At 38.8% G+C, this 27,720-nt stretch overlaps 1 protein-coding gene and 2 long non-coding RNA genes across 6 annotated transcripts; 2 read left to right on the top strand and 1 right to left on the bottom strand.

Moving 5' to 3' along the window:
• The first annotated feature begins 69 nt into the window (after positions 1–69).
• RPP40 (ribonuclease P/MRP subunit p40) lies at positions 70–27,720 on the top strand. Of its 4 annotated transcripts, none has more exons than XM_072035024.1 (8): positions 70–99; positions 17,214–17,358; positions 18,645–18,713; positions 20,195–20,290; positions 21,431–21,556; positions 25,639–25,837; positions 26,186–26,320; positions 27,141–27,720. In XM_072035024.1, exons 1-8 carry the CDS (start codon positions 70–72, stop codon positions 27,337–27,339), a joined length of 999 nt encoding a protein of 332 aa, XP_071891125.1. In that variant the 3' UTR covers positions 27,340–27,720. The 4 variants fall into 4 exon arrangements, with proteins under 4 accessions (XP_071891125.1, XP_071891126.1, XP_027307421.1 ...); XM_027451620.3 differs by lacking the exon at positions 70–99 and adding an exon at positions 16,562–16,768; XM_072035026.1 differs by lacking the exon at positions 70–99 and adding an exon at positions 16,840–16,996.
• Positions 3,642–10,190, top strand: LOC113842746 (uncharacterized). Its single transcript, XR_011807791.1, has 3 exons — positions 3,642–3,945; positions 4,107–4,175; positions 6,320–10,190. It is a non-coding gene; the product is annotated as an uncharacterized lncRNA (long non-coding RNA).
• On the bottom strand, positions 10,439–16,667 carry LOC140001954 (uncharacterized). Its single transcript, XR_011807792.1, has 3 exons — positions 16,531–16,667; positions 13,568–13,824; positions 10,439–10,571 (listed from the first exon to the last, which is right to left on the bottom strand). It is a non-coding gene; the product is annotated as an uncharacterized lncRNA (long non-coding RNA).

The following is a 27,720-nucleotide window of genomic DNA, read 5'->3' as shown; positions in this document are numbered from 1 at the left end:
ATCCCCATCCTGCATTCAATACACATATCCTGCAGGAGCATTTTGATCCTAAGATGGCTACAGAGTGACATGAGAAAAATAGGGATGCACAAATCAGTGGTAAGTGATTCATGGCATTGCTTTCTCAATTCTGACTGCGATTGCATGGTTATATATTTCTCAGGACTTGTTAGATCAAAGATTTTTGTTTGCTGCTTTGGGATGGAGCTCTATTTGATGTGCGATTTAATAAATTGGTCGAGCTCTTTGGATCAATAGTCATCATTTGGACACAAAATGAACATAAAAGTATTTGTTTGCAGACGCCCAGAGTCAAGTAATGGGAGGATTCTGTTCATGCAACTCAGCCACACAGTTTAATCCAGGAGTCCATTCAAATGCTTTTCATCATTTCTTTTTATGCACTTTTAACATTAGCTTCAACCTTCAAACCCAAAACTAGAAGATTTTCCTGTTAGTCCAGATGGAAAGTACTCTACCACGTAGAATGTAGCCAGTTCAAATATGCCGTATCTCATCAAGTCCCCACTCAAGTCTTACTTAAGAAAATCTCCTGTAGCTTATCAAACAACTTGAATGACTAATAACTACTAAGAAATATTTAACTATATTTACAGGGATTTGCAAATATGCAGGGATTATCACAGTTCGTACATGAAATTAGTACTTTTTTTTTCTCTCAAATTCTAGCAAAATTGGTTCTGAACTATCTTATTCATTTCAAAAACCACATTCTTCATCCAAGTTGTAGCAGCTGATATGGTTGTACAGAAATGGCAGGGAGGATATTAATAGTCTCCTCAATTACTATTATTTTTTTAAATGCTCCCTAGCCCATGGGAAATTTGAGTTTCTCTGTATTTTTTATAAGGTTAGGATTCAGTTTACTATGTTTGTGACTATGATCACTGACTGAAAGACTGAGTGGGTCTATAAAATCTGACTGGAAGTTATTCAGAAGTAGATTATTAGACCAAATTTTCTTCCTTATGCAGGAAAACCAAGCAGCTGTACTCCAGAAATGCATGGATTAGGTCTGTAATGGAAGAAGTACTGAAATGGAAACAAATATTTGGAAGTGATCACTTTAGTTTCCAAATCTTAAACCCAAAGATTTAAATCCAAGATCCTAATTTTTCTGCAGGATACTCAGCAAACAAAATCCTTCAGAGCTCTGAGCCTTTCAGACAATCTCTTTTAGAGATGTCTGCCATATCTTTCTGTATTTTGGTAAGGCCTTTGATACTGTCCCTCACTGCATCCTTTTGGACAAATTGTCCAGCTGTGAGACAAACAGGTTCACACCACACTGGGTGATGAACTGGCTTGGCAGTAGAGCTCAAAGGGTTGCGGTGAATGGGGCTGCACCTGGCTGGTCACCAGCAGTGCTACCTCCCCAGGGCTCTCTGTAGGTCCCTTCCAACTGAACTATTCTGCTCTTTGTATTCTGTCTTGTCTCTAAAAAGACTTGATGCTGACATTCCTTATGGGAAGTGGAGATTGCTTAAAATATACAGAAATACAGTTTTCCTGAACAATAGCAAGGGCTGTGTTTCCCACAATGATGTGGAATATCCTTTTTAATTACTAATAACTATTTAGCAATAGGCCAAGGAAGGTCTCTTCATTTCGGTGAAATAACCTTTCTGAAGTTGGAGTTTTGTAATTGATTTCAATCGCTCCAAGATTTCTTCCTCTGCATGTGGTATAAACATTGAGCTCATTCTTTGTGATAACCAAGTATATAGCAATGGCACAAAATGATTCATCAATATTTTTTGACTTTCTACTTTGCAGAAATTGCATGGAAAAGATTTAAAATGCTTTAACAAACAATGTGAAAAAAAAAAAAAAATTGAACAAAAACTTTACATTCCCTAAGATTTCGGATTTGGTTCTTGTGGTTCTAAGAGGTGTAAAGGTACTAACCTGTGATTTGTAAGATGTTTATGTCAACATTTATATATTCACATGGTCCCCTGAAAATCGTAAGTCATGGTTGTCAGATGTTTAAGCAGTAAATCATGTGATGATAAAAAAAAAAATACCCTCCTGTGTACAAGCTACCATCCTAATACAGACAGTTCCTGCATTTCAACAAATTAACCCAAAGAGAGAGTATTTGAAAAGGCAAAGTTCAGATAGTCACTAGGAAAAATGGTTTCAGCTTCCAAAATGTGTTTATGTGTTTATGTATATTTTTTGCATATCAATCTAGGAAAAAATATAATGTGGATCAAATTCCACTGTACATTATTGCTGTACATTATCACTTTAATGTAATTACAGGCCCGGGCCTGTCCCTGTGAGGTGAAGGGGATCGAGGGTGTTGGGGGGTGAGCTGTGAGGGGCCGGCTGCAGCTGGAGGGTGGTGGGACGGCCTCATGGTGGGTGTCCCCCTCATCTCTTGCTTGGCTGCAATTAAAGGAGGGGAACAGTGCCCGATGTTGACCCTATATTGCATGTCTCGATACACAGCGCTGGTCCAGAGCTTACACAGAAATCTGGAGTTCAGACACAGAGCCGCGTGGTGGCCCAGCTCCTGCAGAAGCTGCCCTGGCTCCTTGCTGATCTGTTTTTGGTATCAAAGATTTTTTAAAACTTGGTGATTAGTGACATCAACGAACTGTTCACGAAGTCGTTTCAGGAGGAGGCGGTGGGTGGGAAACCTCATGGGAGGCCCCATGCTGATCATGATGATTAGTGTGTCTGCTAGAAAAAGAGCCAAAGGAAATTGTGCAGATGAAGCTTTCTGCTGGAGCAAAAGTCTGACAGAAGACATACAGGCTATCTACTTACAAGGACATATGAAGAATTTAATTTGTTTCTGGCCTCCAGACCCTATGCAGCAGTTGCTCAAAGTTAGACATCAAGGTAACACCAGAACCTGTGAAACAGTAAAAGCAAGCAGCTAGAACTGCCGCACAGAAGAGAGCTCTGCTGTCTCCTCTAGGTGCCCCAGGGTTAATAAGGATAACCTAAGGGGAACAAAAGGTTCATGGCATTCTTCCCAAACTTAAAAGAAGTTACCCTAAAACAACAGAGGTTACTAGGTTAAAGTTTGGAGTAGATGATCTTAGAGGTCTTTTCCAAACTGAATGATTCTGTGATTCTATGATTATGCCATCGTATTGCATTGGACTTTAGTAAGAATGGAGCTCCATCTTATGCCAAGTATAAAGGGCATTCTACCCCCAAAACTGTTGCTGGGCTATTAAAATAATCATATTTTTTTCTTGCCATCTGTCTTAAGTTACTGGATTTTGCTCCTGCCCTGCCACCTAGCAGTCTGCCTCTGGAAAACTGAAAATGAACATCTCCTTAAAACCCTGTAAGGAAACTTACTCAGACAGAAGACATGTTTACTTCCTGACTAAGGACACTCCAAAATTCCAAATGCTTGAAATACACTCCAAAATGAGTTTCTAGATAGCATATAATGCATAACTGATGAAGCAATGCATCTCTAAACCGTTTTTTGAGTCACTAGCCATGAACCATTAAATGTCCAACACCTTAGATTTTTTAACTTTTTTTTTTTTCCTCTCTAAGGCATTAGATTTTTTCTCATTGGAAACAGGACATGAAAATGGAAAGTGAAATGAACTTACACCCAGATGTTTTCTGTTTTGCGTTTTTGTGTTTGTCATAAGCAAGAAGGCCTGTAGCTCGCTCAAAATCAATAGTGGCATGAACTCATTTGGACACTTCTTGGACAACAGAGTTGGTCAGCTGGTCAGAGGTGCCTTTGCCACGTCAGCTGGTGAAGCCTCTGACGGGCTTCACAGTTGTGTTGGACTTGGCTTTTTTAAAAGCGAATGTTAACCTGACCTCATCAGCTCAGATACCTCTGTCATTTGGGAAAATAGAGTTGTGCAATATAGCACGTTCTAGTAACTCCTAGCAAATGCAGGGCAACCTTTTCAGCACGGCAGTCGCAACTGGGTAAGTAGTACGTCAGTTGTTTCTCTCACTTGTCTTAAAACGCGTCAGTAGGCTTTAAGTCATAACCTTGATGTATAAATGCTGTGTTAAAAATAGTTTGCTTGAATGCGTAGTTTTCCAAACTGCAGGAAAAGGAGTAAATTCAACCCTGACTCTTTTAGGTTCCCCAGGACTGCCACAATTAGAGTTTGTTCTGAATTGCTAAGGTATGTTGGAAGACAGGAAAACAGGTAGGTACCTGATAGAAGGTCCTGCAAGAGAGAATTTTTATTGCAGTTGTTTATACTGATTCTCGTGACTTATGAAAGGATTGTTTCAGTTGATGTACATATGCAGCTGAGTATCTGTAGCTGAGTATCTGTACTGTATAGTATCTGCAGCTGGATATCTGTAACACAGTACACACAGTACTGCTAAAAGACAAAAACAAAAAAACAGTTGAATTTCAGTGAATGAAATAGCTTATGTAGTGGTCTGAACAAAGAGATTTGCATTTCTAAAGAATATTAATAGTTTTAACAGTAGGAAAGAAACAGGAGAAATATGTGCTGTTTTACTATTAACGTGCTGTTCTAGCAAGTAAGCCTGCACCTAAAAACTCATGTTCATGAACAAGAAATCTAGGACTGAGTGCTACTGCCTAATGCTGCAAAAGCGAAGGATTGGCATTAATAGTTATCATTAAGAGTATTCAAATAAAAGTCACTGACATAGCCATATATGAATGGAGGCATGCTCAGTCCTGCATCACCAGAAGTGAAAAAAAAAAAAAAAAAAAAAAGCTTTATATTTCATTGACTATAAATAGAATAGGTCATACATACTATGAATTCAGTCCTAATTTAAGCATCTTTAGGAGGAAAGGCAGAAAAGAAGCTCCATCTAGTGGTGTGGTTGATTGTAATTGCTTTTAAATTTCATTTGATTGCAAATGCATTCCTATCCAGCAACAAAATGAAAAATTGAAGTAGCATATGAAAGATCATCTCTCCTGCAAACTAAGCCAGCATTTTCTAACATTTTAAAATCAGAAAACGCTTTAAAATCAGAAACTGCTTCTGTTTGAAGCAAAACAGAGCTGATGCTTTTTAATACAATGCACATATGACCCTGACACGTACTAATCTATAATGGAAACGGGCCATCAAACAAAAATACAAGGGTATGTTAGCACACTTCAAGAGGTAACCTGCTGCAGCCCAGGGGTGGGAGGAAGAGAAGGCAGCACTCATTAGCCAGAGGATGAAGGAGGAGGAGTGTGAATGTGAAGTCAGGATCACAGATGAACCTGTCACACAAAAGATTCTGGAAGGTTCGCAGTTATTTTAAAACATTGTTCCTGTTTCTCAAATTAAAGCAACAAACTTTTCGCGGGTTGTTTTTATAAGAAATTAACTTTCTTCAGTGAACAAACTGTGATTTGTTTGGAAAAGATGCTGTATTTCCTTTCTTCAAAGAATCTTGAACTGTTCTATATATAATAGATTTGCAACATTTTGTTCTGAAAACCACATCAGATGCTTTAATCATTTTTTAATGTAAGAAAATGACTACATTTTAGGAAGCTGCTTTCTGCCTCCCTGCCTCCATTATACTTTATCACCTTGAGCTGTGAAAGTCATACCTTCTTGAATATATTGACACACACAGTAGAACAAACAGGAGTGGTGCACATGGTCATAGTAAAATAATTTGACCAAAGTCTAGAAATTATTTTAGCAAGTATTTAATTGTAAATGTTTGTGTAGATACAACACTGGTAATTTCAATGAAGTCAGTGCTTTACAGAATTGGCAGGTATACACCCCCAAGCTGATGTTGTAAAATGTTATAAACATTGTAAAATATAATACTAATTAGCTAAATCACAGCAGATCTAACTACAGAAGTTCCATGCCTACTGTCTTGTACAAACTCATGTCTGTTACTGCTTATTAAAGAAATTCTGTGATTCTGTGAAAGCAGTAACAATTTCAGTGGCAATTTCAAGACCAGTCCCAGTATCCCAGTCAAAGGACAAACAACAGCAGCCATAAACAGAGATATAAATAAAACTTGTCCTGCAAACTCCAGTGAGTAAAACACACTTTGTCTACTCTTTTTAGTGCCTGCATTTCAATTATGAAATATGTTTTATTTCCTCAAATCAGTGCACTGTTACCTTTTTTTTTTTTTTCTAAAGAGTGAAGCAGAGCTTATTATTAATTACCCACAAAAATCTATGTAAAAAGTATGTTGAGAAAACAGATGTGAGCACCCATATGCTAAAAGCTGCCCAAAGTGACATTGCCTCTGTAACCTTAATGCGGTGTTTTGGTGCGTATTGTTTAGGTTACAGTCTTTAATTATGTATTCCTATGCATTTTTCCCTCAGGACTCTCACATTAAGCACACAAGAGAGACAGCTACTCAATGCTGTTGTCGTTGTTTTTCTCTACGTTGCTCAATGTGTAGCTGTAGGCGTTACTTATTGAACAGTATTCCAGTCCTGCTCTGGAGATGCGATTGGATTTCCTCATGGGATTCTCCATAGTGCATACTGCAGAGAACATCCTTACTCACGTAAATAAGCAAGTAAATTAAAGTGAGTAAATTGAACCTTACCATAAATACTATCACAATTCATATCTACATGAATTGAGATTCCACCTTAATAACATTGTTTTAGGCTCCTTGTTCCCAGTGCAGGCTTGGCGTAGTTCAGGGCAGTTGTCATTTTTGAGCCATCTGTAGATAATAGACAGTTCACATTACCATACAGTAAATATTTAAGAATAAGCTTAGCTAAATATGTTTCCTTTGCTGGTGTCTGCACAACTAATCTGCTGTAACTCTGCTTGCACCTCCATTTTCATATCCAACTAAAACAAAAAGATGAATCCCACATGTCTCTCATTGTTTTTCACTCCCAAACTGGTGAGGCATTTAAAGGCAGCTACTTCAGTGATTCAATACCTCGTATCTAGTGTCTATAATGTGAGTATGATAGATTGTAAATGCAACCTCAGGGTGCCAAAATTGAATTGTTTATCTTTTTACTTGTTGAAGTAGAAGGACTCAAGTTACTTCAGTATTAGTATTCAGTATAATTTCAATATTCAGAAAATATTTCAAGAAACAGCTGCACTGTAAGGAGTTCAGAAACAATTCAACTGAAAGAAGACACTTGGTGTTCAAGTCAGAGATGTTCTTGAATAGGAAGTGTCGCTGTTTACACTCTGCTCTGTTTCCCATCCAAACAATGGATATGCATGAGCACAATTAAGGTGAAAAGAAAGTTTTTTTACTGTTCTACCTTATCCTCTTCACAACACCAATGGGTCAGTGTCACTCATACCATGCATAGCTTAGCCAAGTTTAAGGAAGTAATTCCAAGCTTACACTACTGTAAAAGTATTCAGAATATAACTGTGACTCTTTTAAGTAAATCATAGCCTGTAGAGTCTCAATTATTAATTGATTCCCATAGCTGTCTCCCTCGCATACCACTGTTTCCTAATGATATAAGCAGTCCCACCCAAATACTTTCAAACTTTCTTTCTTACTTTCAGACCTAAGGATAACTCAATAAGATCAAGAGTAGCCAGGTTAATCTTAAGGAACCAAAATTTGGAGCCCTTAATTATCTTGTGGAGTGATGTAGTAATCAGATTGGAGTCACAGGGAGAATCAGCTTAATAACCAAAGAGGGAGACTGAATGAATGAACTGAGTAAAACTTTAAGGGCAGCGGATTTGTTTTCACCTTGAATATTGAATGGATTCAGTGATTAAGTCAAATTACTTCTAGGCTTTCTTTTTCAAAGACTTTTTTCAAGAGTATTTTTCCCTCCTTCAGAGTTTTCCTGTTTTAGCCATTGTCAGAAAGATTCTACTTATTTTCATGTAACTTTATATGCCATTTTCTATGTATCCCTCCAAATGAAGAAAAAAATGGCATTACTTACTCCTCCTACAAGAAGGATGCATCTATTTCTCAATACAATCCATGTTCTTCTAAATCCAAGAACAAAAGATTTATCTTGGCCAAATGCAGAGAGTTTTTATTTTACTGTGAAACCTGTCTTCCTTTCAAATTTGAAAACTAATGCCTCTATGTAAAACTCCATGTCCTTCCTGACATATGTTCAGTGGGTGTGTTTCCATTATGGTTTATGACCAAATCCACATAGTTGTCATTTCTTGATTCATATTACGGAACAGGAAGACCCATCAGGCATCGGCACTGAACTGCAACAAGATGCAAGCCGATTTATTTTTGACATATAAGTGCAGTGGGTAAATGCAGCAAAGTGGTGACCTTGCTGTATGTTCTGCAAAGACCAATAATCCTCCAAGCAGCCAGTGAAGTTCAAAAGCTTTTTTTTTGAGATGGTAAATCTTCACACTGATGTGATTTTTGCTGCTTCATTGGTTGAATGAATGGCGCAGTTTCTTGCCTGGATTTTTCATCTAAAACTTCCAGACATACAAAGGCTTGCCTGTTCCCTAACACATTTGGCCAGAAGCAGTAGCAGCAATACTGGCAAGACGTTCATCCAGATGCAAACTACTAGCAGGCAGAATATAAAGACAAAGGCTCTAAAGAATTTTTCCTCCCATCGTGGCAATTAGCATCTGGTTTGCTGTAAATGGTTTGTGCACCAAATGACGCAGAAGCTCTCAGATCTCAGGTAAAGAGCTGATCTGTAGCAGCAAAGTTTTTATCCAATTTTGTTATCAAACACTTTACCCATGAAAAACTAATGGAGGGAATTGCACAGTTGCCCCAGGAAATAGAGGAAATGTAATTGCTTTAAGTTCACCAGAATTTGAATTCAAACCAAAATTCACATAGACAAGACAATTGGTCTTTCAAAGTGGCATTTTTATTGCTTTATTCAAAATATATAAATATGTGTATATATATACATATATATATAAACAGAAAGGCCTTAAAGTCATTCTGAAAAAAAAAAAAAGTAAAAAAAAAAAAAGTAAATGAGAGTCTGAACATCCCAGAGAAGAGCAAGAGAAAAAGAAGAGACAGTTTCCTTTCATCAGTAGTTCCTGAAAAAAGCTTGCTTCCATTGATCCTATGATCCACTTTAATAGTAGCTGCTGTCAAGCACAATTGGAGGGTGGGGATAGGAATACTTTTAGTGATATAAATACCTTGCAGATATTTACATGAAAACAGCAAGGCTTTATCTGCTTCCTCACCCTTCTCTTCATAGCCTCCATGAAGCTTATTTCTCACAATGGAGCTTCCAGGTGACTGGGGAGAAAGGTTTCAAAGACTATTAATATAATGGGCACAATTAACAGGTGTTTATGGGATTCTTTGAACATTAATGTCAAGAATTTTGCACAGAGTTTACATATAAAACTTACAAAGCTAAACTTGAAAGCCTGAATCCACACTTAAGTTTCAGTATGAGATTTAAAAAAATATTTTCCAAATGACATAGGAATGTACATGTTGTCTACAGTGCAGCTTGTGAAAATACCATGCTTTGGCACCTAAATCCCAATGTATAAATAATGCTTTGGCATTACAGGAGCAGTCTACAAAATATTCTGAGCAATAAAAATATATCTGAAGCAGAACGATAAGTTCAGCCTGCTAATACAGAATAATATTTGTTAAAGATTTAATGTGAAAACTATCTGAAACATTATGTCATGTCTTTGAAAGAAATTTATAATATGGCAGGCTACTGAAGTTTATGTCTGTAATTGCAACTATAACAAAATACACATTTCAGAACAACTCGGTATGTAACATCCTTAATCCTAATAATGCGAATTAACTGAAATGAGAAAAAGATGATTTACTCTAAAATAAGTGTGTTGAAATGGGTTTTTGTGAAAAAAAAAATCATTCTTAACTAGTTTATCCAGAATAACTATTTTAGTCTATGTCTAGATTCTAATTTGAATCTTGCTCAGATAAATGAAATGTACTATTTACAATTTAAGCTTCACTTCTGAGAATACTGCTTTGGTCCCTAAATCCTGAGATCCTCCTGAAAGTATGGCTACTAGCTGGGAACATGTAGCTTATTTTAATCTTAGGTTAGTTTAAATTACTACACAGTTTCGGTTGCTTGACTTTGTAGCTAACACTAAAGAAAGAAATCAGGCCTACAGGCAGGCATTTCGGCAAGTGCTTTTGAATACCTGTGTACAGGCTGGATTGCTCAGGAAAGCTTGCCTTCCAGCCCTGGAGAAAAAGGCTTCCAGCTGGCTGAGAAGACAGTCTCCTCCTCTCCCTGTGGCTTTCTTCCCTGCTGGCACCATTTTCAGCTGCTCTTTGCTTGAAATAGGCAACCACATGATTTCAATGTTGCAGTGAAAAAGGGTGATTGAAGTTACTGTGCAGGGCCAAGCTTTGCTGCCCGTCCTCGGTCCAAGCACTGAAAAACAGCTACACACATCGTGGCAGCGTGAAGGGCAGCACCAGGCCTTTTGTAACTTGAGGATGTAAGAGAAACGGGGGAAAATTCTGCTGGTCTTGCAACCAGAATGTTTATTAACAACATGCATCAACATACAAAGGAGTACACAGTAACAGGTCCACGAAGTAATGATTTATTGCTGGGAATGGCAAATCCTCTCCTTGGAGCAGACCAGAGGCTTCATTAACTGCAACACAAAGGAATTATGCTGCATTGGTCTTAAAAGAAAATATACCCTACATTTTTAAATTTCAACATAGCCTTTTGTTGTTGTTGTTTTAAAAAATACTGTTAAAAAAAATCCTGTGATCCTGTTGATTCACAGTCTGAGAAAAAAGGTGTCTGGTACCTACAGGGTTGGGGAAGGAGAATTTAGCAAAGGAAAAGGCAGCAGTGACTCCTTGTCTCATTATGGGACAAGGAAAGGAACATGTATTTATTGCCAATGGAAGGTTTAGCTGAGTGTTTAGCTGGATGTGGAAGCATTTCCAGGACATTCCCCCCAAAATAAAGGAGCAACCAGGGGAATGGCAGTAACCAGTTCACTGCTCTCTGCTAGAAATGTGAACAGAGAAACACAGTCCTGACTCCTCCTCAAACACCATGGTGTAGCCACGGCATCTTGTAAGGGTGCCTCGTAACAGTCATAATGTGACAACAGGGGATCTGCTTAAAGGAAGACAGAAAGTGCAAGAAAATTCCCCATCACTGTGCACGGCCAAGCCAAAACCTGGTCCTTAAAAGGCAAGCAGAGGTGAAGCCTGTTTGAAGATCAAAACCATTCCTGCTCCATTCTAGTATGACAAGGATGAGCAAGTGTCCCAGATTACAGAGGTTTTTTAACAATAAAAGAAACAGATTTTTTTTTTAAACCAAAAAAACCCAGCAGCTTGGTCCAGAACTATCTGTCATTCACTATTCTTCCTGGCCTGAAAAGCAGCTTTGGGGAGCAGTTTGGCAGAAGCTTTGTTTGTAATCTCCTGGAAAAACAAGTCTGAGTGGGATTATATCTACAATCCATCACCGCATTTGGACCAGAGTGTATAAAAACAGGATATAAAGCTAACTATCAATATCTTCACCATCTTTCCACTTCTCTCAATGAAAAAAAAAAAATAAAAAAAAAAAAAAAAAAAATATATATATATATATAGTTTACACTTATCAAGTGAAATGTTGTTTTCGGTTGTTCACACTTTATTATAATTTCATATAAACAAGGCACCATTGGTATATGTTTGCTTCTGTTTTGCAAAGTACTAATTGCAATAGCCAAGGTTAAATGGTTAAGACAGCTTCCTTCCTTCCTTCTCTTCTGCAGTCAACAATATTTAGGAAAGAGAAACTGCTGACTCAAAAATAATTTGTTTCATCTTAAAGACACAAACCAAATTCAAAATACAAATGTGACAGATACTTGTTAAAATTTTATTTTATGAAAGTCTAGGTATTTTAATCATGTTAATCACAGAAAATCCAACAGAAAGAATGGGTTAAGATTGCTATTCAACAGTGAAAATAACACATGAAAGATGTACCTGGACTTTGCAAATAGAGATACTGTACACAGTGTGAAGATCAGGCTTTTCTTTCCAAACTCAGTCATTTTATAAAAAAATTGAATTGATTTTTCCCCAGTTCCAGGAAATATCTTAGAAATCCTTTCCTACTCTAGGCTATTACCACAGGTTGCCTTGAGGCATTTCTTTCCTCTAGACTACAGCCTGTAACTCTCTTCAAACATGCAGAAACTAAGTTGCAGTAAAGCTGCATCACCCTCTCACTGGTTTGAAGTCCCTGGGAAAATTGTGATGGTTTTACAAGTAATTTATGTCTTTTTTTTTTTTTTTTAACAATATATAGAAACTATACACTTAATTGCCTACAAAACTGTAATAATCACTATAAAAATGTCAGCATTTACCAACAATTACACTGTGTATATAGAGCCCATTATTTAATGACAGGAAAATTCTGTCTGTTATAGTACAGACTACTGGACTGCTAATGCTTTTTTGTTTTGTTTTGTTTTTTAACATAGCTCAGTGTCTTCAGGGGGTTCTATATAACACACATACCCTATAGTAGGACAAGCAACATTAAAAAGTAAGGGTGGGTTAAAATTAATTGCTTGATACATGAACCAAACTAGTTGAACAGCGATGTAAATCCTTCAATGCTCCATTGAACTGCAGTGAAGTACATGCCTGCCAAAATCCCCCAAACGCTGACTTAACTCTGTTGAATATGCAGCCATGAATCTTGACTCTCTTGCCCTTTACCCAACATATTTTTTCACATTTCTTTCTCTATCCATTTGTATCCCTAGCAGAAAGTATTTTGTATCCCTAGCAGAAAGTATTTTGTATCCCTAGGAGAAAATATTAATTGTACTAGCATAGAGAAGCTCAGAAAGAGAGAAAGAGAGAGAGAGAGAGAGAGAAAGAACAAAAGGAAGGAAGGAAGGAAGGAAGGAAGGAAGGAAGGAAGGAAGGAAGGAAGGAAGAAAGGAAGGAAGGAAGGAAGGAAGGAAGGAAGGAAGGAAGGAAGGAAGGAAGGAAGGAAGGAAGGAAGGAAGGAAGGAAGGAAGGAAGGAAGGAAGGAAGGAAGGAAGGAAGGAAGGAAGGAAGGAAGGAAGGAAGGAAGGAAGGAAGGAAGGAAGGAAGGAAGGAAGGAAGGAAGGAAGGAAGGAGGAAAGAAAGAAGGAAAGAAAGAGAGAGAGAAAGAGAGAGAGAAAGGAAGAAAGAAAAAAAAAAGAAAACTGCGAACAAAGAAAAGGAAGAAAAAGAAAGAAAAGGAAGAAAAAAGAAAAGAAAGAAAGAAAGAAACCACCAAAATAAACCCAGCTCCACAGGCTGCCTTGAATATAGCTGAATTTCCTCTCTGGCTGGCTGGGCTTATTGATCAGAGACTTGAACTTTTCACCCCTTTAGCAGAACAGGCTTTCTGATCATCAGAGTGTAATGCTTGTTTGCTCACAGAGGCTTCTGCCTGCGGGCATGGTAATAACTGACATCCATCAAGTAGTGCTTTTCCCATTAATTTTTGCACGCTTTAAATTAGAAGACTACTGTGATTACACAGCCATTCTTGGTTCCTAATAAACCAATTTATACACATGATGTAAGTGCAGAATTCAGAACTCCTCAACCAATGTTAATCAGGCAGTGACCTGATGCATACCTGAGTCTCACAAGCCAGAGGACAGAAGTCAACGAGTTCAGAGGAGCAATGCCTTGATGTTACTTTTGTGTGCGAGCACCCGGAAAGCACGTACCTGCAAACAAGTGGGTCTGAGTCAGTCTCACGAGCCAAAAGCACTGAACTGGTAACTTCAGGAGCATCACTCCTGCCATCAGCCAAGTGCAGTTCTGTAACACGGAGCTTGCAAAAACCAGCCTTCTCACAGGAGAGTTATTAATCAGCAATATCACAGAGACCTAAACAGAGACAGAACACCAGAAAAGTGCAGTTTCCACCAGAAACAAAGCCTGGACACAAAGAATAAGAGTGCTTGAGGTATTGTATCAAACCACCAAGATGTGTGGCTGGTGAACTAGTAAAATTATAAGAGTTTGATGGTTAAAAAAGCCAAAGCTCAACTAGAGTTGAAGCTGGCCATGTCTGTGAGAGACAATAAAAAAGTTTTTTTTAGATATGTGAACAGAAAAAGGAGAACCAAAAAGAAACATATGTCTGCTACTTGATGGGGAAGGTCTCCTCACAGACAGTGACATAGGCAAAGCAGAGACATTTAATGTCTTCTTCACCTCTGTCTTTAACACTGATGATGGGATTTGGGATCCAGGGTGCCCTGAGCTGGAGGACCATGATGGTGGGAATGACAAACTCCCAACTGACCCTGAACACGTGCGGGATTTGCTGCTCCACCTGGATCCATACAAGGCCATGGGTCCAGATGGGATCCATCCCAGGGTGCTCGGAGAGCTGGCTGAAGTCATCGCAGGACCTCTCTCAATTTTTGTTTCAACGATCTTGGGAATCTGGAGAGGTCCCAATAGACTGGAAGCTGGCAAATGTTGTGCCAATTTTCAAGAAGGGTCAGAAAGAAGACCCTGGCAATTACAGGCCTGTCAGTCTCACGTCAGTGCCTGGTAAAATTATGGAGAAGATGATTCTTGAAGTTATTGAGGCACACCTGGGGGACAATGCAGTCATTGGTCCCAGCCAACATGGGTTCATGAGGGGTAGGTCCTGCCTACCAAATTTGATTTTCTTTTATGATAAGATCACCCATCCAGTTGATCAAGGGAAACCAGCTGATGGGATCTTTTTGGACTTCAGCACGGCTTTTGACACGGTTTCCCATAGGATCCTACTGGACTAAATGTCCAGCATACAACTTAACAAAAACATCATACGATGGGTGAGCAATTGGCTGATGGGAAGGGCTCAAAGGGTTGTGGTAAATGGGGCCACATCAGGCTGGTGGATGGTCACCAGTGGGGTCTCTCAAAGCTCCATTTTAGGGTCAGTCTTCTTCAATGTCTTTAGAAATGATTTGAGTATAGGACTAGAAAGTGTTCTGAGCAAATTTGCTGACGACACCAAACTTGGAGTTATGGACTCTGATAAGGGTGGAAAGGCCTTGCAGAGAGATCTGGACAGATTGGAGAGCTGGGCGATCACCAACCGCATGAAGTTCAATAAGAGCAAGTGCTGGGTCCTGCACGTGGGACAGGGCAACCCTGACTATATGTACAGACTGGGCGATGAGACGCTGGAGAGCAGCCCTGCAGAGAGGGATCTGGGGGTCGTGGTAGACAGCAAGTTGAATATGAGCCAGCAGTGTGCCCTGGCAACCGGGAGTGCCAACCATCTCCTGGGGTGCATCAACTACGGCATCATTAGTTGGTCAAGGGAGGTGATTGTCCCACTCTACTCTGCGCTGGTGCGGCCTCACCTCGAGTACTGTGTGCAGGTCTGGGCACCACAGTACAAGAAGGATATTAAACTGTTGGAGAGTGTCCAGAGGAGGGATACAAAGATGGTGAAGGGCCTAGAGGGGAAGACGTATGAGAAGTGTCTGAGGGCACTGGGCCTGTTCAGCCTGGAGAAGAGGAGGCTGAGGGGGGACCTCATAGCCGTCTACAACTTCCTCGCGAGGGGGAGTGGAGAGGCAGGTGACCTATTCTCTGTAAACACCAGTGATGGGACCCACGGGAATGGTGTTAAACTGAGGCAGGGGAAGTTTAGGCTGGACATCAGGAGGGGGTTCTTCACTGAGAGGGTGGTTGCACACTGCAACAGGCTCCCCAGGGATGTAGTCACTGCACCAAGCCTGTCTGAATTTAAGAGACATTTGGACTGTGCACTTAGTCACATGGTCTAAAATTTTGGGCAGACCTGTGTGGTACCAGGAGTTGGACTTGATGATCCTTATGGGTCCCTTCCAACTCGGGATATTCTATGGTTCTATGACCCCTGAGTTCAGGTCATGCCACTTGGGTGGGGGCTGAGTGGCCTTGTTTGGGGTCCAGAGCCTCAAGACTTGGAATGATTTGGACTGAAAACTGAGGGTTAAAGCCTCCATTTTGAGAGCCCAAAGCCCCATTTCAGGAGTTGAAACCCTCCTTTTTCAGCACAAAGCCCCATATCAAGGTCAGAAAACTCATTTTACCACCCCTGGAAATATTGAAAAGGCACTTAGATTAGATGTGGTGCTTTGGGACATGGCTTAGTGGTAGACTTGGCAGTGCTAGGTTAACAGTTGGATGTGATGACCTGAGAGGCATTTTCCAACCTGAACAACTTTATATTGAGATCAGTTGAGCGAGGGAAAGTTTAGGTTGGCAATGAGGAGACATTTCTGCTCAGGAAGCAGTCAGGCGCTGGGACGGGTTGCCCAGGGAGGTGTTGGTGTCACTGTCCTTGGGGGCGTTCAAGGGGAGGTTGGACGTGGTGCTTAGGGACACGGTGCAGTGGGTGGCACTGGCGGTGGCGGGGCGGTTGGACCAGGTGACCGCGGAGGCTCTTCCAACCCCAACGCCTCCACGGCGCTATTTAGGGGCGGGCACTGCAAGATGGCGCCCGCCCTGCGGGCCACACTTCCCGCCCCTCTTCAGCGCATGCGCACAGCGCCCCGCTGCCCTCCTCGCCCCGGCTCTGCACGGAAGTGACCTCACCTCTCCGCTTCCCCCCTGCTGCCCGGCGACCGGTGACGCGAGCGGCGGGCCGCGCCCCCATTGGCGGGGCGGGCGGGCCGGGCGGCGGCGCGCGCGCGGCGACCGGCGGAGGATGTCGGCGCCCCTGCGGCGCGTGCAGCAGGCGCCGCGGCACCTGCTGGTGTGCGAGAAGGGCCACGCGCGCCACCCGCGCTCGCGCCACGCCGCGCACGTGCGGGACCACGCCTACAACTGCCGCGTGAGTGCAGGGGGGGGGGCCGTTGGGCGGCCGTTGGGCGGGCGGTGGGCGCTGAGGGGGCGGGCGCGCGGTGCCCCTGTGCGGGTGGGCACAGGAGGGATACCGAGCTCAGCAAGGAACCCCGGCTGCTCCAGGCACCTCGGGACATTAATTTCTTATTCCCTGTGATAAAGCACGCCGTGTGAAGCCATGCTTTTGGACAACACATCGAATGCTGTTGTGTAGCATGTAATGTACAAAATAATAAAAAAAAAAAAGTATCAGCTGTACACTGAGACTTTGTGCAAATTCATTTTAAAGGCAGGAGTCTGAAATTATTTTTTCATCTCATTTTGGCGTAATGTACTGATCTCTTTGAAAAGGAAAGATTTTCTTTTGTATTTCTTGTTTTTCCCCCAGAGTAAAGTTTAGGATGTGATTTACATTCCAGTTGTGTTCCTAACAGGTGTCTGTTTTGATCCCTGAGTGTGGTATGCTGCCTGAAGTGCTGAAAAGCACCGTTGCAGACTTTGGAGTGTACTATCTGGTGAAGAATTTATCGGTTCATGAACTGGTTGCTCATGAATTCATCGATTCTTTTGTGAAGAAAGGTAAGGAGGTAATTGGAACATAACAGACACAGTAATGCTGTTCATGTTTTCATAAAACACTAACATTTATTTACTGCTATTTATTCTGGTATGTGTTTTAAATGGAGGGAAGAAAAAGTAGTAAGAAAATTCTCCATGCATTTCTTTCTCTTTTTTTTTTTTCTGCTTTGTGGTGTCTATATTTATTTACAGCTGATGAGTCCCAAACAGTTAGGATAGCTTCTCCTTCATTTTTCCTTATTCCACCTTAATTCTGCAAGCCAGCTATCAAGAGGGCTTCTACGTATAATCTCACCTCTCATCTTCTGCTCTTCATTTTAATGCAAATTCCTGCAGAAATCGTCTCCTTTCTGTCTTTCTGGTTCCTTCATATTTCACCACAGAGCAGTGTTCCACTGCTGGCAAAGCCTGTGCCTATTTTCCAAGATGAAAACCAGGCTTGCTGCTTTTCTTTTTTCTTTTGGCTGATGAGCTTGTGGTGGTTCATGTTGATGTAGTAAGAGCAAAGAGGATGCAAAGAAAGATTGAAAAGATGCAGCCTGTGCCCAGCCAGCTTGTTTTTACATACTCCATGTGGGCTGTTTTCATCTAGTGGGGCCTGTTTGTCTGGCTCCTGATAAATATTATACTCTTGAGATGATTGCCAGGGAGGCAAAAAGCTTTAAAGAAAAAAGAAAGGGGAGAGGATGACATGTCAGAGAAAGAGGAAAACAAGAAATATATTACTTGCTAAACGTGGGGCTTTTTTTCTTAGTCTCATTTACTTTAGTCTCATTAATGTTTTTTCTGCCACTAGTTTTATGGAAGCGGTATGACATTAGTGTATCGACTTTACAGGATCTGACTGTATTTTGAGAAGCACGTTTAAAACACATATTTAATCTGGAATATTTAAACCAAATTTTGTGGCAGTATCTGACACACAATATATTGAATAATGTGAGCATCTTCCACCTTTTTTAATGTGAATTAATAACGTCAATATTTCAGGATAAAAGTTTATTTGGTTGCACATGCAAATAAAGTGCATCCATACTGGGGCATATTACTGACGTTATCTCTATTACAAATTCTTTAAAACAATGCCAGTCTAAAGTTTATAATAAAAATAATAACAACAAAAAAAAAACATTTCGCTTGAGATGGTGGAGGAAAGGTACCTGATAAAAAATGAGAGTTAAGAATGACTCCAGATATATTTGACATGCTTAATTATCTTGATCTTTTTCCTGTTATCTTTCTTCAGAAATGGTATAATCTCATGGTTTTCTGCTTTACCATTAAAGGTTCATGCTACGCGCTTACCTATAATACAAAAATTGATCAAGATAATACTGCAGCTCTGCTACCAACTGGTATGTTTTGTTCTTTTAAATAAGATACACATTTTGATTATGGTCTTCAGTGTTGGTTTTATTTTGTTTCCATTTGGAATTATGTGAACTAGAAAATGTGCCTGCCATGTTAGTCCACTTTATTAGAAGTATGCTTGAATTGATAAAATATTTAATTTTAACTTCTTTGATTCATGCTGTTAACTTTCCTTTAGGTAAAGCAATTTTTAAAAAATCAGCGTAACTAATTTATAGTATTAGATTGTCAGTGCTTCCTCTGACATACTAGTTGCTACTGAGGATTCTTTTTGTGAATACACTGCATTACAAATTCTTGTTTCCTACTAGTCTTAAAGACACAGTTTGTACCAAAAAAGAAATAAGTAGAGAAGTTATTAGCACTGCTTAGGAACACTCTTTAAAACATTGTGTTCATTATTTGAGAAGTGTATAATGTGTTCAAAATCTCTGTTCCATTTCCGTCACAGTTTTATGACAAAACACTTCTTAAGTGGGACTTTACATACAAAGAAAATAATGTAACTGTTGTGAAAATAATGAACTGTTGTAGCATTCAGATGTGTCTTCACGTTTCAGGGTATATCAAGCACAGTTGAAAAACAAATTGGATTGTCTGCTCTCTAGCCTAAGATGATAGAGTAGGTGCCTATCAGAGCAGAAGTAAATTCAGATTCTTCAGAGAAAGAATTATTTGATGTATATTATTAACACAGTCCTAGCAAAGTAGATACTTGATAGAGATTGAGTCTGCACAGTACATGGTGCAGTTATTATAAGTGATGCACAATTAATGCAGAGATAGCGTTACAGTTTCTGGTGATATCGCCATCTGAAATCTTCAGCAACAGCCTTACTTGTTTATATTCTATATTATGCTGTTACATGCATTAGAGTCAAAATACTGTGGTAGCGATATCTGTTGTGTGAAATTCTGTACCAACTGGCAGCTGCCAGATTTGGCTTATGAACCAGGAAGTGGAGTTGTTCCAGATCATATCTGCTCATCACTATTAAGCATATTTTACTCCATGTGCGTAGTTCCACAGGAGCAGGAGGTACTGCTTTTCTGTGTTCAACTGAGCAGTGCACGCACAAATCTTTACAAAATTGTGTCCTAGTGTAGTGTTCAACCAGTGACACAGCAAATGTTAGGGGACAAGTAGAGGAAAGATCGAGGAAAACATTTAGGTAGCACAGTTTAAAAAAAAAAGACAAATTATGCCTGTCTCAGGAATCATGTTGCACTTTTCTCATCCTAGTACGTAAGACCTGTATGATAAGAAAGAACAATTGAATTTAAATGTACGTGTATTTTTTAAGGGTTAATCTGGTGATCAATTTAACTGATACTAAGGAGTCTGGAGTACATTGGTAATACTTAGTGATCCAAAGTTAACATTGTATAAAGTACATGGTGCTCAGAAGACTGTCAAGGGAACTAAGTAGAAGGTAATTTATATTGTGAGTTTTTTTTGTTATAGGAAAACTAATTCTGTCAGTGGATAAAGATACTTATGAGGAACTTGGACTGCAAGGTCGCCCTTCTCGGTATTCTGGCAAAAAAGCAATGAGATATAGTAAGTATAATTTATAGTTGACAATGCTTATTTCAGATTGGTCTGAGAAGCACCTTGTTAGGATGTTAAACCAGTAGTCCAAAACTTACTTTTCCTTATAGTTGGTTGTTGTCTACATGGTATTTTTCCAGATGCAGATGAAAGGGTTGCATGAAGAGAAAAAACAGTTTTTCAAAATAAAGCAGCTGTAAGGAAACAAATGTGAGATATTGTGGGTATTCTATAAAACTTTTAATTTTTGTAGTTTTGATGAAATGTTTATATTGGGGTGATGTAGGATACAAGAATTTTTGTATACTTTGTGGAGTGTCTATGCATTCTGATTTAAAACAAAATACTAACCTAATTAAAGTAGGTCTGACAACTTGCATGCTCCACACACACGTGCGCGCACACACAAAAACATCGGAGAGACTCATGCAAGACTACTTGCTTGAAAGGGAGAATTATATTGTCTGACAATTAAAATTGTAATCTTTATGGTACTCAAAGTTTTAATTCTCAACAGATGCAGAGGAAACATACTTAGTATGATTTTTAAATAATAATTTAAATATCTACTGTGCTATGTCAAACATATTCAAGTTTGTGCTAGTGGATATAGATTAACTTTTGAAGAGGAAACTTTAGTATCTACAGTAAGAAATTTGGAAAATAGAGCATCATTTTACCATTCAATTTGTCAGGTAAAATGTAAGATGAAATTTCTGTATGAAAAATGAAACTTCAGTCTGGGACAAATTTATCTAGAAAAAAAGATTTGTAATTGTGTCATTGCCGTACATGTGGCTTTTAATGCTAGAAATTTTATTTTATTTTTATTTTATTTTATTTTTATTTTATTAATAGCTTGCCTAGTTACTAAAATATTTTTAAAGACACTGTTTTGGGACTTTGTCACTGCCATTACAAATGAATCTGTCACTGCAGTCACTAGAAAGCAGTTTCAAATTTTATCAAAACAAGGCTGGCAGGAGGAGAATATTAATTTATATAATGGGGAGACATATTTGCATAGTCAAGATGCTGATGACAAGGTAGTTTAATGGTCTTTGTTCTCTGTGTTTATTTAATTGTTAACTCATTTTTATCATTAAAGTCAGTCAAATGAGTAAAAATGTCTTTTGTATGTTTTTGCAGTTATAACTATTGACTTGACTGATTCCGACTTTCACCCTGATGGCAAGAAACATAAGAGGGTGCTTTGGGCTTTGAAAGAAAAGAAACCTTTAGAATTTGACTTCCTAATGGCTTGGTATAATACAGGTAATAAGGATTAAATGTAAAAGTAAAATTTAATTGCCTTGAAGTCCAAATGTTTGTGGCTTATTGTTCTTTTCTAGTATTGTCCAAATGCATTTTTAGTGGAGTGCGAAGTTAGATTAAATTATGTTTGGGTGTGATTTTATTATTTGTTTGGTTTGGTTGTGTTTGTGCAACTTCTTACACAGCAGATCAATTCAGGAATCTAGCAGTGGTTCTTAGGAGTTATACATTAGTTACTTAATTTCTTTGTCTCCCTGTTGCCCAGGATTTCTGGCCTGATTTTGCCTCTTTGATAGTTTTACTCCTGCTTCATAAAACTGTGACCTATGTAACCACTATTAGTATGCACAGGTTACATACTTGGTGTAGTACTTCAGGTGGGGAACTGTGAGTTTCAGTAGTGGTTATGGAACGTGTTCAAAAGTCCCCGTTTCCATCACATGCTGCATACACTGATACACACACAGTCTGGTATTACATCATTTTATTCTTAAAATGATTTATTCTTTGTTCTTGAAGTGTTATTCTCAACACTTTGTTGAGAGTGGAGCAGAGTGAGAGTTTGTTATAAGAAATTGTACTGCCTTGAATCATCGTAATTCCAGTGTCCGTTTATCTACTGGTTTCTGATTACATTAAGGATTTAAGTCTTGCACTTCCTCTGAGGGTCTTTTTCCAAAGTCCTCTGTTTGCTTGTATTACCTCAGAACAGGCTGTGTCTAAGGATACGTAGCATTTCTGCAGCATTAACAAAAAACACAGGGGCTCATACTACAAAAAAAAAAAAAAAAAGCTTGACCTATCAGAGCTGTGTAGCTTTTAGTGTGTTTCTGCTCAGAGTTACTAAAGTCTCCACAGTAGCAGGAGGAGATGTTAGAGAGATCCTTTCCAATCTGCACTTTACATTTAGTCTTGCCTGACTCTTCAAGACTAAATCTGAAAGTTACTGTAAGAAACTAAAACTGCTTTCAAGCTCCTTCAGCACTGTCCCGTGTTTCACTTGATAGTCTTTCACATATCCCCTCCTCCTTTTTAAGTACTAAATGTATTACAAGTATTCTTCCTTGCTTGTCATACAGAAGTTGTTTAAAGCTTGCAATTTCTGCCTTTGTCATCTTCAGGAAGATGTCACGGTGAAGTCTCCTGCTACCATAAACGGTGACATAAATCCAGCTAAGGTGGCAGATCCTCAGGCTCAGCTTGTTTAGATTTATTGACCCTGGACAGAGAGCAAAATGTCTTTAGGGCCAGTATGTTTTTTACGTTTATTGCTGCCAGTTGTAGCAGCATTCAGGAAGAATAGCATTCCTTTTTGTCAGTTTCTTATGGCCAAAAAACTAGTCAGGTTAATCACTTCATGAATATGGAGTTAAATCAGAATGTCTTTTTGAGCAGGAATTTTTGAGCTTGTAACATCTGAAAGACTCTTCCTGAGTACTGACAAAAATAAAACCTTCAAAGCTGTTATTAATAGACATGAGGCACTGTGTGGATTCTGCTGGAAAGGGAAAAGAGATGTATTTTCTTGGGAAGATCTTTGTCCTCCATGAGTATAGTGCCTGCAGCCTTCCTGCTGGTAACTGATGTTTCTTGCTATGGCCAGCACTGCTGCAGGCCTGTGAACGTTCGTGTCACTTTCCAAAACCAGGGTTTTTAGTTTTCATACCCATTTTTTCTATTTCCTGGTGCTGGCACCAAGAGGAACAGAAAAAGGGAATGTGGAGTGTCTCGTGTCTTTAATGGCAATCAAAACAATCTTTTCTTCTCTGTTCTATTGCTGTAATTTGTATGACATTTTAAATGTTTATTGGCTGAAATTCACTAAACTCCAAGAGAACTTTGATAATGTGCCTGGTTGTTGTTGACACAGAAAGCTACGCTGTAGCTAGATGAATTGCTCTGTTGGAGTCTTGGCTGTAGCCTTTGAGATTTTCTGAAGTTAAGACTGTCACTGAGGATCCCACTTGGAGTGGACATTTAAAATGTATAAATTCTTGTTTGACTAAGACTTCTCAGGCAATATTATGTGTCCTTTGAGCAGTCTAACGAATGCTTATGTAAAGTACAGACTGCATGAGGATTGTTTGTTTTAATGCATTCCAAACATAATTTTTTTTTTTATAAATTAACATGAGTTCAGTAGCTGCCTGTCTTTGTCAAAGTGCCTTTCTGCACTTGGACAGTCTTCTTTTGCAGGATGATTAAAAAGGGTCAGGTTAGCCTTCCTCCTCAAAGTGATTGCCCTTGGTGGGTTAGATAATGGCTAACGGAGTTGCAGCAGTCCAGAATTTTTGATAGTGAGCCATGAATATTTTGTTCCGCAGTTATCTGTACATTGTTCTTGGATTTCCTCTGTTCATACATGACTTTCCAGTGGTATTTAAATGCTATTCTGGACTTCAGACTTCCCATGAGTAAGGTACTATTTCTTGTTTACTAAAGAACACGATGTCACATTTTGAAAACTGAATATTATCTGGAACTTCAAATTCAGGAGAATTGATTTCACACTAACTATCTTACTGCTTCAAGAAGATTGTTTAATATCTCTTGATTTGTGAGATGCTAATTTCCAAGTTTATGTAAGGTTTTTAGGACTTCATCTGTTTTGAATCAATCACTAGAGCTGAAGAAACAGATCCTTTCCCATAAAGTTCATCAAGGTACAACTTACTGTTGCAGTCTTACTGCATTTGAAAACTTCTCACTTTCTTTATTTTATTCTCTGATCCTAGTAAAGTGAGATATGGCATACATTTTGTTTTCATTACCCTTTCCCCTTCAAAGTCCTTGTCTCTCAGACAGTCCTAGAATTTCTCTTCCTATCAGTGATAAATCAGTTCTTAAACTAGTCAACTGCCCACTTTTTCAGTGTCTGCCATTGGGATGGCAGACACCTTAGCCAGGTAGGCGGGAGAGCTTCTTACCTCGATGGTTAATTCTGATATTTCTCTGGGATGAGTTTACCTTCCAAATACACCGCATCTGAAGATGAATTCTCAATTTGTTGTAAATCAAGAATTTTTCTCTAAATCTTACAGCTCATAGATTAGGTTTCCCATCACACCTAGAACATCAGATACCTTGTTTTTACTGATGGGTGAAAGCCTCTGGGAATAATTCTTACATGGTCTTGTCCTCAGCTGAGAAAACTGTAAGATTTACTTAACCATAACATGCTGGGTAGAAGAATAAGTGCCGTTCAGATCATTGAAAACGGGATTTTTTTGTAGTTGTAAAGGGATATTCCAGGAGAATTTATACAATACTATAGCTTTTTTAAAGGTTTTCTTGAGAACTTCCCAATTCACCCCATCAGAGCTGCTCTTGCTTCCAGATGCCGTGCTGCCTCTGGGATGCTTTCTTACACGCAGGGATCCCTCCAGATGCTCTGTGCTTGTGGAAGAAATGCTGCCCGAGTTCATTTGAGCCAAGTTCCAGTTGAATGGTTTTGAGATGCATTATCTTCATGTACATTTACCATATGTATTCTCCCTCTCGTGCCTGAGGAATTTCTAGAGATGCTGACCTGGAGGTGACTTAATAGTGTAATGTATGTATCACTCTTACAGGGCAGCAGATACCTGCATGTGAGCAGGGAGGGAATGTATGGACACTTGTAAGGCAAAATGTTCCTCGGCCTCAGATATATAGGTGTGGGTATATTCACAGCGTGAATGTATTTGCAGGTCTTGGGGAGCGGATAACATGCAAGTAGCTTTCCTTCCATGCTTTCTTTTTCAGGAATGCTCTGAATTCCTCTTTCTACTGAGTTAATTTAATTACTTGGTCAGTTAATTTTGCTCAGGTTTTCTATTGGCAGTTCTATTTCTTCATTTGCTAGTTAAAGTAGTAACTTAACTGAGCTGTACTGAAGTGCTGGATCTTGCACTAATTCTCATTTCCAAGAAGACATGGAAGCCAAAGATGGCTTTTGCAAAAGATAACAGCATGTAAGCTTCAGTTGCAGTTTAACACCACACGCTGCCTTTTCTTATACGCACATACAAATGTTTCATGAATTCTGTGCTCCTTTTGTTTGGTAGTTTTGTAAGCGCTCCTTGTGGTGTTGTGTTGTTAAGGTGCAGAGGGATCAACATTGATGTCATACTTTCCCAAAAACCAAATACGAGCCCTGAAGCCAAAAATAACATTCAGCACATTAAGAGACTTGCAGTGTCCAGCATTGCAAAGTAATGAATTAGAAGGAAAGCCAGAAGAGTCCTGCAGTACAGAAGAACTGTTTGAATGGCTAGGTGCTGTCCTGAATCAAGTTAACTTGTAAGTACTTGAATTTATTTCATCTTTAAATACATGTTAAATAAGGAAAACTACAATTTATTTTAAGGAAGAGTTAAGTAAGAATTAAGAAAGGCACATTTCTGCAAGTGGGATGGTTGTTATGCACTTAAATGGTTATACTTCTTGAGTAACTTTTGTGATTTTGGAGGTACCCATGAATCTTGGGTGTTGCATGGCCATTAGTTGCTTGGATGTTAATTTAGATGACATACATACATGTAGATACTACTTGTTGGGTACAAATTTTTGTTACTAAGTCTTTCTGTGGAAACTTTAAAGTTTGCTTATTTCTGTTATTTTGTGTTTGTTTTTTTTTTTTTTTTTCAGAGACAACAAATCTTCTAGCTTCATATCAACCTATTGCTGTCCTCAGCCAAACACAACAGCGGACCAAGCTTTTTTGTGCACAATTACAGGCTTTATAATTCCTGATAAGATAATTCAGTTGTTGGAGCAGCTGTGGTAAGGGTTCACAGCAGTACATCAAAAAAAATGTGTACTCTAAAATTTTTTAATTTTTGAAATCAGCTTCAAATACTTATTTTCAGTAGCACTACTGGAAGTAAATAAAATGTGCAAAATGAAGACTTGAATTAGGAAATGGGCAGGAAGCTTAATGTCAGTATAAAAAAGCAGTAAATTTGATTATTTTTGATACATACAAATCTGAGAATGGTTGCTCTGTATCCTAGTAATGACTGTGCTTTCTATCTTAATTTCTAAACAGTGACTGCACTGAGCTCCTACATTTTTCAAATTTTCTCTGCTTATGAACATCAGGTGCTCTCAAATATGCCTGATTTAGCATTTTTAACTACTGATGGAAAATAAGATTGAAATCCCTTTATGATACTGGAAAGAGTATTTCAAGTTACTTCAAGGTTGTTATGGCATTACAGTAAATTACCTTATAATGAGTTTTGTTTGTTGTTTTTTTTTTTTTTAAATCAAGTGTAGTAACAACGTAGGGCATTGAATATGGATGAACAGGGTAGGTGTGGTTCTAGTTAAATACCAAACTACATGATACTAGCGTATCATGGATCCATGTGATGTCTGCCTGTATTAGTGCTACAGAGTGAATTCTGGAAGCTCCCTATGTAATATTTTCTTTTTGAACTTACTTATTATTTTATAAAGCGGGTTTGTTTTTTTTTGTTAATTGCTAATGGCAAATGTTCACTAAAGTGCCTGCATCTTTGATTTTTTACTTTATATTGTATACTTGACCATGCTGTCCATTCCATTATAATTATTGATAACCTTGTTTTCTTCCTTGCAGCTCCTATTTCAGTGAACCAAAACTGGCACACTGGCTGACCTTAACTGTGCATGGCTTTGCAGACAGCCCTGTTTCCTGGAGAGAAAATGAACATGGTTTTCACAAAGGAGGAGAGAACTTGTACAACTTTGTTGTTTTTAGAAATCTGGACTACTGGCTTCAGATGGCTGTAGGAACTTATGACGATTGTCCTCCGTAAAGCTCTGTCTGCAGAAAAAGCATTCTAATAATCCGATGGTACTGTATAGAAATCTAGTAAGATAGTTTTTATAAACTAATTAGATAACAAGTTAGGTTTTAATAAGTTTTATGTGTTAATCTGTTATTTATAGCCCTTAAAGCATGACCTACAATGGAAGGAAAGGATATTTGTTTCTTCACTGTCATACAGTGTTTTCTGAAAGACTTCACAATTCTAGCTTTAAGAAAAGTTGTAAGTTCTCTGACTTTGACTGTAGGTGATTTCCTCTTATCCAGGTGTCATTTTGGGATTTGAAGATTGCTACATATCTAGGAGAAAAGCTCGTTTATGGATTTAATGTTTTTTTTCCTTACATTAAAGATCTCTAAAAACTTTGAA

This window comes from Anas platyrhynchos, chromosome 2 (genome assembly GCF_047663525.1).
Source record: "Anas platyrhynchos isolate ZD024472 breed Pekin duck chromosome 2, IASCAAS_PekinDuck_T2T, whole genome shotgun sequence".
Classification (NCBI taxonomy): Eukaryota; Metazoa; Chordata; class Aves; order Anseriformes; family Anatidae; genus Anas; species Anas platyrhynchos.
The sequence above is the reverse complement of the archived record's forward strand: the minus strand, read 5'-3'. Positions and strand labels throughout refer to the sequence as shown.